Source organism: Phocoena phocoena, chromosome 1, assembly GCF_963924675.1.
Source record: "Phocoena phocoena chromosome 1, mPhoPho1.1, whole genome shotgun sequence".
NCBI classification, from domain to species: Eukaryota; Metazoa; Chordata; class Mammalia; order Artiodactyla; family Phocoenidae; genus Phocoena; species Phocoena phocoena.
In genome coordinates this window covers 5,274,215-5,286,773 of record NC_089219.1, presented here as the reverse complement: position 1 = coordinate 5,286,773, position 12,559 = coordinate 5,274,215, and the positions used below count along the sequence as shown (strand labels likewise).

The window sequence follows — 12,559 nt, the reverse complement described above, 5'->3', positions numbered from 1 at the left end:
TGCAGGTTTCCCTGCTATCCGAAAGTAAAGCATTCCTATGAAACCTTTTGTAAGTTGAAACGGTATAAGGCAAAGAAGCAGTTACCTTAGGACACACGTAAAAAAAGCACAAAATAAATGGAGATAAAGCACAGATGCCTAGACCCAGGTCACAGCTCTGGTGACTGGATGCTGAGATGCTGAGTGTGGTCCTGGAGGAAGGAGCTTGGTGGGGTCACTCCTTCTGCTCGGGGTGCAGTATCTTCTACTACAGCTGCTGCAAAACCAACACTGAACACTATTTTCGCCTTTTTTCCTAAAAGCGAAAATTCTCTTTGGATTTCTTTCGGTTAGTGAAAACAGGTGCGAATGTAGGTCTTCTGTAAAAGCGTCATGGTGTAAATTGAACTTTCGAAAAGTGAGGGATCCCTGTACTGTCCAGCCCATCACAGAAGAAATACATCATTTCATTCATTCATTCATTCATTCAAAAAGCGTTTATTGGGCACCAACTGTGTACCAGGTACCATGCCGAGCACTGGGCTACAGGGGGGACATTGGATCAATGCGAGAGCAGGGCCACTTCACCTGGAGGAGAGAAGCTGAGGCAGCTGCTCAGTCATTGGCAGCCTCGCTGTGTGCTCTGCTTCCAGAGACCTGCTGTTCTCTCCCCTTCATGGCCAAGGGTAGAATAAGGAATAACAGGCTCAAACATCAGAGGTTTCAGTGAGATATTTTTAAAAGATGTTGGGAGTCAAGAAATGAATTACCAGACTAACTTGTAAAATTTTCCTTTACTTTTTTCTTAAGATAAGATTAGAAAAACCACCTGCCTAGGACTGAGTCACCAAGGGAGGACTCCACCAACAACAAGAGGATGGCATGTGTCAATCTTTTCCAAATGCAGTAGATCCGGGGCAGGGCCTGAGAATCTGCCCTTCTAATGAGCTCCCAGGTGGGCTGGTGCTGCTGACTGATGGACCACGCGGTGGCGAGCAAGCAGCCGTGTGACTGCATATGTGTCTGTGCAGGTCTCAGCTTTTGCAGGAGTTTTGCAACAAGAAGGAGAGGCAAACCCTGAAGGGCACACAGCATTACAAGGTGTTAGAATTAAGAAGAACAAAGAGGGGCTTCCCTGGTGGCGCAGTGGTTGAGAGTTGGCCTGCCGATGCAGGGGACACGGGTTCGTGCCCTGGTTCGGGAAGATCCCACATGCCGCAGAGCGGCTGGGCCCGTGAGCCATGGCCGCTGAGCCTGCGCGTACCGCAAAAAAAAAAAAAAAGAAGAACAAAAAGGAAATGCAAGGTCATTTCATCTCTCTGGAAAGAAAACTCAAGAACCAGAAAGGTGCTCTTTCGTGAAATCACCTGCTTTCCATCTACAGTTCTGGCCTCGCATCCAGGGAGGGCAAGCGGAGAGCAGCTTAGCAGTCAGAAAGCCCAGCAAACTCGCACAAGAAACCAGGTGACGAGAGCCAGCAGCCGTTGAAGCAGCCTCCGCCCCAGCAGCTGTGTGAATGGCTGCTCCATCCTTCATTTATGCAGTAATGCTTCTCTCTGCCCCACCCCTGGCAGCACAAAAGCCCTTCACTGCGCCTCTATTTCCCCATGGTTTTTGCTGGCCTGTGGGAAGCGGACAGACAGAGCGACGCGGGTCCGATTACTCTGCAAGCCACGATAACTTCCCTGTGTTGGTGTCAACTAAAGGGGGCCAGGTGTGACTCTTCTAGGACGAGGCGGGAGATTCATACCCTCTGAGCACCAACTGCCCCATCAGAGACAAGCCGCAGCTACCGATGACAGGAGTAAATTTCTCCAGCGATGTTAGGGAACTGAAAGATGTGCAGAAGGATTGATAATTTACTGCTCAGTCAAGTGAAGGCCAGAGACATCCTTTACCGACGCAAACAACCAAATCTGGTCATTTACTGAGGCGGGGTGGGAGATGTATCACGTTCTTAAGAGGCATCCCCACCTTGCAGACGGGGCCACGCACGGTGCTTACAAAATCAAGCTTGTGTGGCCTGGGTAATGTCTATCTCTGTGCCTGCGGTACGTGGAGGCATAGACAGAGGAAGGCCCTGGGTGAATTTTGACAGTGGTGTTCAAGGGTTTCCGTTGTAATTGAGTATGCTAAAATTTCCATTCATGTCCTCGTGGGCTAATCTGAAATGATATTAAGAGACTGCTATGATAATAATTAAATACAAGCTCGGCATACCAAGTTGCCATGCTGTGGCTCCACCTTCACCGGGAGTTTCTAGCTCAGGAAGGCTGCAGTCAAGCTGAAAAGGAAACTTTACGCGCTGTAATCTACCAGAGATATAAAGGAGGCAGAAATTACAAACGTGTTTCCTTCAAAACCTTCCTGGTACCTCTTTCACTAACGAGCTGCTTTCCAAACACCACTGGCAGGAGGCCTGCATTCCTGGAGGCAGCAACCTAGAAGGGCATGGAACCTGGGCTTGGGCAGACCTAGTGAGAGAGGAGGTTCCCACGACTCACTTCCCAGAGAGGGCAGCAGGGGCCCAGGCCCGGCCACACGTGGCTTCACTAGCTAACTGCCACGAAGGCTTTCTTTCCTAAGCCAGGGCCAGTATCTGTCCTTGTTTTTATGGTTCCTGCATCAAAAATGTGTCTGGAGAGAAACCAACTCAGTTCCGCGAGTCTTCAATGAGACTAATACCCAAGTAGCCAAATCTCTGTCTGTAAAGAATCCCAGGAAACTGCTCTGATGGTGGGAGGGTGGCCAGATAAGACACAGGACTAGATGTGAGCTTCAGAGAAGCAACAGATCACATTTTAGTATAAGTAGATCCCCCAAATTGCATGGAACATACTTGCACTAAAAAATCTTTTTTTTTGTTTTGTTTAACTCAAGTTAAAATGTAACTGGGCGTCTGTCTCTCATGTATGTGTATGGGTGTGTGTTGTGTGTGTACGCGTGTGTATGTGTGTGGGTGCATTACACACTAAATCTGGCAACCCTACACAGGGAGAGTGAGCACACAGACCCTTATCACCAGAGTGAGAATATCCTGGAAGCTTGAAAGCTGTAGCTTCAGGACAAATGGAAATAGGCAGTTCATTGTGGGAGCAAATGAACGTAACCTGTTATCCCTCCGCGGAGGTTGACATGGGAATATGAGAGGCTCCTAAAGGACTTGAAATCAGAGCTAAGGCAGGTCATGCAGGGTATTCAGAGTGTTGGAGTAAGGGCAGTACCTACCCAAAAGGGATGTTGCCAAGCCACTGAATGAGGTGATGCTTATAGAGTGATGGGTACAGGACCGGGTATTCAATAGGTGCTCACTAAGTGATGCACACCATCCTTGCTGTTGCTGTCACTAGCTGGCTGTGGTCAGGCAGGAGGAAGCCTGAAGAAGGAGAAGCAAAACCAGCACCTGGCCAGGCCTCTGGGAGCCAGCGGACTGTGAACAGACAGGGTGCTCCCGCCACTTTAAAATGTCGGTAGCATATGTTATTTATCAGCTAAAATTTTAATCCTATGAATTGTGTAGGGACATGTCGCCAGGGATGCTGAGTAATTAGAAATTAAGGAAAGACTATGGATTTGAGCTCCTGAATTGATACCACCGAAACACACCCAGGAAACAGGAGATTAAGTTTTAACGTGATCGCATGCCAGCAGAATCCGGCACAAAAATTCAGATGATTAAAAGTCAGAAGAGAGCCCTGGGAGACCCTCTGAGCTGCTGCCAAACAGACTGGCTCCCTGCACTGGAGTCATGAGACCAGACACCTGGACCACAGCTCTCGGTACCAGACGGGAGGGGTGGCCGGGACTGGACTTGAACCTGGGTTCAAGTCTCAGACATGGGACCAGTAGGGATAAAAATGCTGCCTTGACTGAACGGCAGGGCTGGGTTGAGGCTCAGATGAGAAGTACCTGTGAAGGCAGGTCGTCCAGCAGATCCCACTGCTCAGAACGAGTTCCCATGGGTGACTGATCAGATCCTGTCCTCAGAGAGGGAAACAAGTTCATTCTAACACCACTTCTCCACGGCAACAATCACCGCGTCATATTGCAATGACCAGTTTCATGTTTCTGAAAGTTTCCCAAGTAGGACGCTCTTTCGTGAGACTTCCCTGGTGGTCCAGTGGTTAAGACCCTGTGCTCCCAATGCAGGGGACACAGGTTCGATCCCTGGTTGGGGAACTAAGATCCTGCATGCCTCACGGTGCGGCCAAAAAATAAATAGATAGATAAATAAAAATTTTTTAAAAAACAGTATTAAAAAAAGGATGCTCCGTCTTACTTGCCTCTCTAGAACCTGTGCTTAACAGATCACCTAGTATCCAGATACCAGATAGAGGTGTTCTAGTACCTAGAAAATACTAGATACTTAATTTATGTTTGTTGAACTGGACAGAGCTCATATAGAGTCAAAGAGAACACCTCTTCAGGAAAGGTACAGACGGAGTGCTATGGCAATGAAAGACAGGGGATAATTTCTTCTGACTGCAGATCAGGGAAGATGCCCTAGAAGGTTCAGAAGTTACAAGGCTAACACAGTCTTGACGCAGACGTGGGGAAAAGAGGTTCTGAGCAAGGGACACATTATACAGTGTAGACCAGTGGGCGCATGGCAAGTCTGAAGAAGAACGGGGTGAAATAAGACATCCACAGACCAAAGCTACACGATCGTTTACGGAAAGCAAAAAATCTGTATTCTGTTGAAAAGCACAGAGTGGCAACATGCAGACTCACTTGACCTTTTGTGAGCTTCTGCCACTCAGCTGTTTCGTCAGCCCACTTACTTACCCCTTATCTATTCATTGCTGTTTCCCAAACCCAATTTGGGCACCATGCATGTTTGTGGTTGGCTATTTTAAATATTTTCCATCAGCTGCAAGCAAGACACCTATTTATCTTACGGCTGCAAGCAGAGCTGAAAAGATCTGACATCGCCACGAGGCAGACAGTTATTTCATGCCCTGTTAATTCCTAATGCGGTAACTACAAAATCATTCCTACTTTTAAAAGAGGTGCTTTTTTTTTTTTTCCTTCTTAATACGTGGCCTAAGTGTCCAAATAAAGAATATCATTTCTAATGAGGCCATGTCCAAAAACATAACCTCGCCTGCCACTTCCACATTCAAGACGGGGCTTTGAGCTTTCAGGCACTTAGTTGAGAAGTCAAAGCAGCTTTTCATTCTTTCAGGCAGCACCAACAGGTCAGCAAAACCAAACTCTCTCTTCACTGCTGAAAATTCTGGTCAGAGGCAATGGCTGGCATTTCTGCTGGGCAGATGGTCCAGGCCAGGGGGTACCTGTCTACCTCGGAACGGGCTCAGTGGGGAAGGATGCCTTTCTCCATGCTACCCACAGTCAAGCCAACAGCTTCTGTGCAACGTCCACACATCGGTTCCAAAGGCAGGACGTCACGGCAAGGCACGCCTTGTGATCAGAGCAGAGAGCCTCGTCCCCAGGCGGGGGAGTGTCTGGTCTGCAAAGGGCTGAGAGAGATGCTCACACATCACAGTTCTGGGCCCCTGTTGCTGTAAATCATGTTAGCCATTTTTCAGCAGCCTATATCTCTGCCCATCGCTCGTTTCCATCCCTATGCCCTCACTGTCCAGCCCTCACCAGCACCTGGTTCCCTGCGTTTATGTCGTTTCTTAAGACCAAGTCTGCCTTAGGCAGCCCTGCTATGTGTTTGGTCCAGAGCCTCGTAAGTCTTCCATCCCAGCCCTCATGACCCCGCGATAAAGTTGCGTGCTTGATGTTTTCTGTCCCCATGAGAAGGGGAGTGCCCTTGTTGACATCACTACATCCTCAGTACCTCTCCCAGTGCTGGTGGGTAGAAAGCATCCAACAGCTGGCTGATGAACGAAGGGTACGTGCTGGACTTGACCCCAAACCCCGCCAGAATGCCCAGGGCAAGTGCTCACACTGTAGAGCCAGGCGGATCTTGGCTCACGTCCCAGCTCTGCATTGATTCGTGGCGGGATGTGGGGCAAGAGAAGCCCTCTCAAGGTGCCATCTCTTCATCTGTGAAACGGGTGTAGTCATATGTACCTGGTGTGGATGTTCTGAGAAGGGTCGAGTGAGATGGTGTACAGGACATTTGTAAGCCTGTGGCCAGGGGTGGCTCCTGTTATGGGAACCCAGCAGTGAAAGTGCTAGGAAGTCGACAGCCTGGATTCTGAGACACCCGGCGCTTTCAGGAGAGAGGGGTGAGGGAGGACAGGGCAGAAGACAGCCCCGCAGCCTTCTGGGGCCAGAGAAGAGCACCATGAACTTGAAAAGTACTCTTCCAGCTTGGCCCAAAGAACAACATCTCCTTGGACTGACTTCACCCAGCTCATCCCACCCATGGCGTGGTGATCCTGGAGACATGGGGGCACCAGGTGTGCCTCTCTGCATTCAGGAAATGCTCCCCCCACCACCAGAGGTCCTCTCCCTGCACACCCCAGGCCCCAGGTAAGCAGGCATCAATCTACCTGGAGAGCAGGACCCGCTTCAGGCCTGCCTGCTGAGATTTCATCTCATGAAATGTTGACATCACAACCACCTTCTTTTTCCTCCCTGCCAACCTCTGTCATGCCAGGAAACCTTATTGAGCTGGCTTCTCCTTGGCTTATAGACAAGACAACTAATCCCGGACCTAAGAGCTCATCAACTTCAAAAGCGGCTGCCCCCATCCTGGGCCTGGATGAGAAAGTCAATGTGCCTTTGAGTTGCCGTGTGTAACCAAGGGCCTCGGCCTCTGAGAACAAAAGAAGCCAGACCTCTGAGCAGTTCTACTAACAGGGCTGGAAGCTTCCCTGGCCTGAGGGAAGGCTTACAGCAAGTGATATGTTAAATGGTAGATCCAAATATCTATCATGCCCTGGAACTGTAGAAACCAGCTGGCGTGGTAGAAAGTCACAACTCCAAGACCCTGGACAGGACTGTCTGCCTCACCCAGCGGTAGGGGCAGCTGGCTGGCACCGTACCTGGCATGATATATGTACTAAGTCAATGGGAACCACCTGACTGAATCCACTGAAGAAGGAAGCAGAGTCCAAACTGGGAAGACCCCCGCCTCCTGTGAGATGCAAAACCCATGTATATATGCATTGCAATTTCCCGGGTGGGAAGGCCCACCTGCCTACTGTCCCCTGCATGACAACTGGGCTTCCCAGCCACTGGTCCAGATCAGAGCAAATGCAGGAGAAACGTCACTGATGTGTGGGGCTGCTCTTGCCAGATAAATCTTCCTTTGGGGCTGTTTAAAAATCGTGCCCATGGTAGACAGTCCACAGCAAAGGACATCCATGAACACGAGAATGAGCTCACCCCCACGAATAACCAAGAAAAACCCAAGTTCTCCTCACTCTCCATCAGCGTGGGAGAGGGCGCAGAGGTAAGGGTCATTCTCGGTGCTGGTGGGCAGGTAGTTAGCACAGCCACTTGGGAGCCATTTGACAGCATCCAGTGGAACTGGAAATACTCAGACCCTACACCCAGCAATGCCAGGTCTGGGTTGCCCACGTGCACAAGCAGACATGGGTGAGAACGTTGACTGAAGCATCGTAACATTGGAAAACTGGGAAGAGCCCAAAAGTCCACCGACCAAGGAGTGACTCAAACGCTTATACACTTGAATACTATAGAGCAGTTCCGAGGGAAGAGGGGATCTCAGAATCCAAAGGCTAAGAGAGAAAGTTAAGCTAGGAAACACTATGTTACACACACAATCCCCCCCCAACTTTAAGAGCTTAACTTATGACCCATCTCACCCAGGAAGCTTCTCTGACCATCCCAGCCCACTCTGAACTCCCGGGACACTTCTCTTAAACGCTCAGCCTTCTGTACTCCTCAGTACAGATCGTGACTTGTAGGTATGGACATGGCTACCTCCTCGATTTGAATGCGAGTCCCTGGGGCAGAGAACACGGCTCCTATTTTCTCAGTAGACACCACAGGGCCCTGCACAGAGTAGGGGCCACAGTCAACATCTGCTGATCGACTCAATGGGGCAGCTCCCCAAGCCCAATGGGAGCGGCCACCACAGTTCACACCCACCTGGGGCCTCACTCTCCAAGAACCTGAAAACACACCCCTTGTGTTGCTGCTAAAGTCCCTCCAAGCCCGTCTCCCGTTCCTACTGCCCTGCTGTCGCTGACGTCCAGAAAGTCATGGAAACCCCGCACTGTCTTGTCCATCCCCTTCCTCGGTGGTCTGAGGGTCCAGGCCGCCCCCACACACACGTCTACATGTTAGACTGCAAGTGGAAGGCACGAGTAACCCCGAACGTAAGTACGGCCTAAGAATAACCATAAATCATTCTGATTCCATCCAGTGAGGATTCTAACTTATAACAGCAGGGAAGAAAAGGAACACTGTGGCTTTTTTTTTTCCCCCCCGGTCTTTAGCTGCTGCTGAGGAAGAATCCCACCCTGCTGTTACTTACAACCAGAAGTTCCTGATTTACATAGTACAGGGATGAAATATACCAGAGGCCCACAGGCATGGGGGCTGATGGCGAGGTTTGGGTGTGAATTCCCACAGCACAGTGGCCCCTCACTTGCCCCTCCCCCACTTCGCGCTTTCTATCTATTCCTCCATCTAGGAGGATACAAGCAAAGCCCCACCTCCCTCAGTTTCGGTAACAATCGCTAATCTGTTTGCGCAATCACCAGTCACAGTCCTGGAGCTGGGTTTGGAGCGGCATGTTCTGGTAACGTGCATTTGAATGTTTCGTGCGGTTGCTTCTATCACGCTGTGCAAACACTGAGCCCAGGAGAACACAGGGAACTGGGATTTCTCCTATCCCGCCTTTTTCTTTGTTCATCATCATAAAGCATTGTTACTAGGTGTTTAAAAAAAAAAACGCAAAAGCATAAAACACAGGTTATCTCTCTCTGTGGAGCAACAGAATAAAAGCCACTGGAAGCTATTCTAACAGCCGTAAAAGCACATGATTTTGATATAGAGGAAGTCATAATGATAAAGGGCGTCACAAAGAACGTCAGCGTGGAGGGTGAGCCGTTGAACTCGAGTGGGTCCTGGAGATTAATCCTGGCACACTGGAGGACCCAACACACCAGCGGACTCTGGGAGCCCCCTCTCTGACCACTGTGAATTCCCAGGTGGCTCACAGCCAGCTTCCCAGCTCCCAGGGAAGATCCTTTACTAGGATCACCAAGGAAAGCAGAGAGAAGTGGGTGCTCACTAACTCACCGGCCAAGAATGCACCACGATTCACACCCTCTCTCTCCCGCTGTGACACATGGCTCAGGCCCTCAAACAACGGAAAAGAGGAACCGGGGGACGTCTCCATGGCTCCTCCAGAGTGAGAGCACGTGGGGTCAGGACGATACCAAGGAAACCAGACTGCACCCTGTCCTCCCGCAATCTGGAGTTTGCACAACATCCCCAGATGCTTTCTACTGTGCCCACCTCTGTCCCAGCCCTGCAACACACCTTGTTATCCTTAATACCTGTGAGTTCCCTGAGGTTGCAACACCCAGTGGGAAACGGAAGGGTTTGTGAATAGAGAGAGGGAAGCCAGGCTCTGGTTGGGGATCACCACTCCCACGGGATCCGCTCAACAGAGGCGTCCCTGGCCACCTCAAGAGGGAGATGCCTTACACAGCTCCCTCTTTCCTCCCAAACTCTCAAGGCACTGGAGGCTCCCTGCGATTCTGCAAGAATCTTGCTGATCCCAGTCTGTACACCAATGACTCTCAAGAAACAGGAGCACCTTAGTTACATCTGGTTTCAGGGAAAACTTAAATGGCGACATAGGGTAAAAAGTCAGGAAAAAAGAAAAACAACAAACAGGGTCTTGACAAACAAAATACCGCTGACAAGAAGTGCCTGGCATCGAATGACTCAAAAGCAGTTCCATCTTATTGCAGCCCGGAAATGCCATCTGCAGAACAAGGGAGCCTTGTTTGCTCTTTACCTCTACTCCCTGGACCTTCAGTTTCATGTGGTCCTCTCTGGTCGTTTTCCCATCTTTCCTCTTTTTCCAGCAATACCCATCTTTCCTGTATTTCACTTTCTTCCTGTTGTAGAGGATCATTGAGCCATTCTGCGGTCTGGAAACAACAAATGGTTAAGTTACCAAGAGAACCGAGCAGAAGAAAAATGTATGAAGAAAGATATCGTAGACCAGTAAAAGTCTCTACAGAAGAGCGATATTCCACATTTGCTGGGACATAATTTTTCACCTTTTATTGCAGCCCCCTGGATTAACCATGTTTTTTTTTTTATCATAGAGAATTTTTATTTTTTTATTATTTTTTTAACATCTTTATTGGAGTATAACTGCTTTACAATGGTGTGTTAATTTCTCCTTATAACAAAGTGAATCAGCTATACATATACATATATCCCCGTATCTCCTCCCTCTTGCGTCTCCCTCCCACCTTGTTATATTCTTTTTTTTATATATATCTTTATTGGGGTATAATTGCTTTACAATGGTGTGTTAGTTTCTGCTTTATAACAAAGTGAATCAGTTATACATATACATATGTTCCCATATCTCTTCCCTCTTGCGTCTCCCTCCCTCCCGCCCTCCCTATCCCACCCCTCCAGGCGGTATGGCCATGCAAAATTTGCTTGTGGATTTGGTACCTAATGAATTAAATGTGTCAATGATAGGCTTAAAAAACATCCCCTTAGTGATATCCACGATCTAATCAGGATGTATGGTGTGGGAGCCCGAGCTCTGCCCTGAAAAGTAGGAAAAGCAGAAAGAACGCAAAAAGAGCCGGGAGTGTTATGGCAGCCGGCAATATCTTATCTCTTGTAGAAAGATTTTCTGCACATTTTTTAATCCATCACCTAACATTAGTAAATAAATAAGTTTAACGCAGACACTAGATGACTACGTTAAGAACAGACCAATGGAAAAACTAGTCACTGAGGCCAGACGCTCTTGATTCATTGCCTGCATTTAGATTCCTACTGGATGTGGAAGAGCCCTACAGCCCTTCTTCCCAAGCAAGCTAAGTACCTGATTCTTTCCCATTTGGGCTTCAGTTGTGAACGGGCTCAGCACTTCCAGGCAGATTTGTCTATTCGGTCCATGACCACCGTATCTTAGAAAAATAGTTACCCACTTGCTAAATGCTAAGAGCGGGATGGCCGTTCTCCGTGCCGTTTAAAAAGAACAAAGAGAATCTTGAATTTCCCTAGAAGACCCCAAGCGTCAACCACAAAGAGCAGAGGATGTTTACGCTCATCCGTGTAGCTGTAGCGGTGACAAATTTTGGTTTGGAGACACCAAGGAGACAAAGAACTAAGCTCCCCTGGCAGCTGAGGGCAAGTGCTACGGTAAACCTTACAGAATAAAGCTCCAGCAGCTGGGGGCAGGTCCATCCTTTAAGGAAGATGCCCCCGAAAGCTACAAGACATGGCGCACCAGCCCTAGCCAGCTGTGTCACTCTCCGCCTGAAGGCTCAACACAGAAAAAGGAAAGGGAAGTGGTCTGTGCACCCAGGGGACCACACAGGCCTTCCAGCTCCTTCCTAGCCGGGGTGAGAGAGCTCCTGACACAAACAAGGCAAAGGAAGTGGTTTCTTCTTTTTCTTTTTTTAATCAATAATTTTTTATTGAAGTATAGTTGATTTACAAGGTTGTGTTAATTTCTGCTGTACAGCAAAGTGATTCAATTATACATATATATAATTCTTTTTTTAAAATATTCTTTCTCATTATGGCTTACGATAGGATATTGAATATAGTTCTCTGTGCTGTACAGTAGGACCTTGTTGTTTATCCATTCTATATATAACAGCTTACATCTGCTGACCCCAAACTCCCACTCCATCCCTCCCCCACCCCCCGCCCCCTTGGCAACCACCAGTCTGTCCTCTATGTCCGTGATTCTGTTTCTGTTTCATAGATAGGTTCCTTCTGAGGCAAGTTGGCTCCTGTTTCTCTGCTGTGGCAGAGGTGAGAAAGCAAGCAGCCAGTCTTCCCCGGGGCTGGGGCAAGAGCCTCCATCCCTTTCTTTTCTTTTCCTTTGAACTATGGGCCACTTCACAGTTGGGCACAGAACGTTCGCTATTGATGTCTTACTATTCCACTGTCTGTAGGGGAAGAAAAAATCACTCCAGGTTGACAGCAGCTAATTGTAGTTCCCACCCAGCACCGTGCGGCTGGTTTGTGTCGATGTTGGTTTCCTCCCCAAGTCTGCGCCAACTAAAACAATGGGGAAGCAGCTCCATGCGCTGTCACAAGCTGTCACCTGACGGTATCTGTCTCGCACTTACGAGTCTGCACTGAAAACCTTACAGTTCTTTCATTTCTGAATGGCAGGCGGGCTGGAATACGGTCCCCACGGTGCCGGCCCCTTTCCACTTCAGCCCCGCTCTAGGTACAGGCACCCAATCTTCAGAGTGCTGTGAGTCCTCTCACTCCCTAAAAGACCCATTAGAAGGACCCCAAAGTCCAACGGCTGTGCTTAAGCCACTGTCCAAGGAATAAGCAAAGGAAGACATCTCATCAAATAGACGGGCTCTGCTTGTCTCGCCCCCTCCAAACAGGAAAGAAGACACCCACGAGAGTGTTGCAGGGACTCCCTTGGTCCCAGAAAGCTCATCTGCTAGAGAAG

At 48.9% G+C, this 12,559-nt stretch overlaps 1 protein-coding gene across 1 annotated transcript in view; it reads right to left on the bottom strand.

The window, feature by feature from the left end:
* Positions 1 to 12,559, bottom strand: part of CAMTA1 (calmodulin binding transcription activator 1) — an 888,226-nt gene that overhangs the window by 434,875 nt on the left and 440,792 nt on the right. Inside the window, exon 5 of the mRNA XM_065882980.1 lies at positions 9,899 to 10,034. Within this exon, the coding sequence (XP_065739052.1) occupies positions 9,899 to 10,034 (136 nt within the window). The remainder of the gene's footprint in view (positions 1 to 9,898; positions 10,035 to 12,559) is intronic.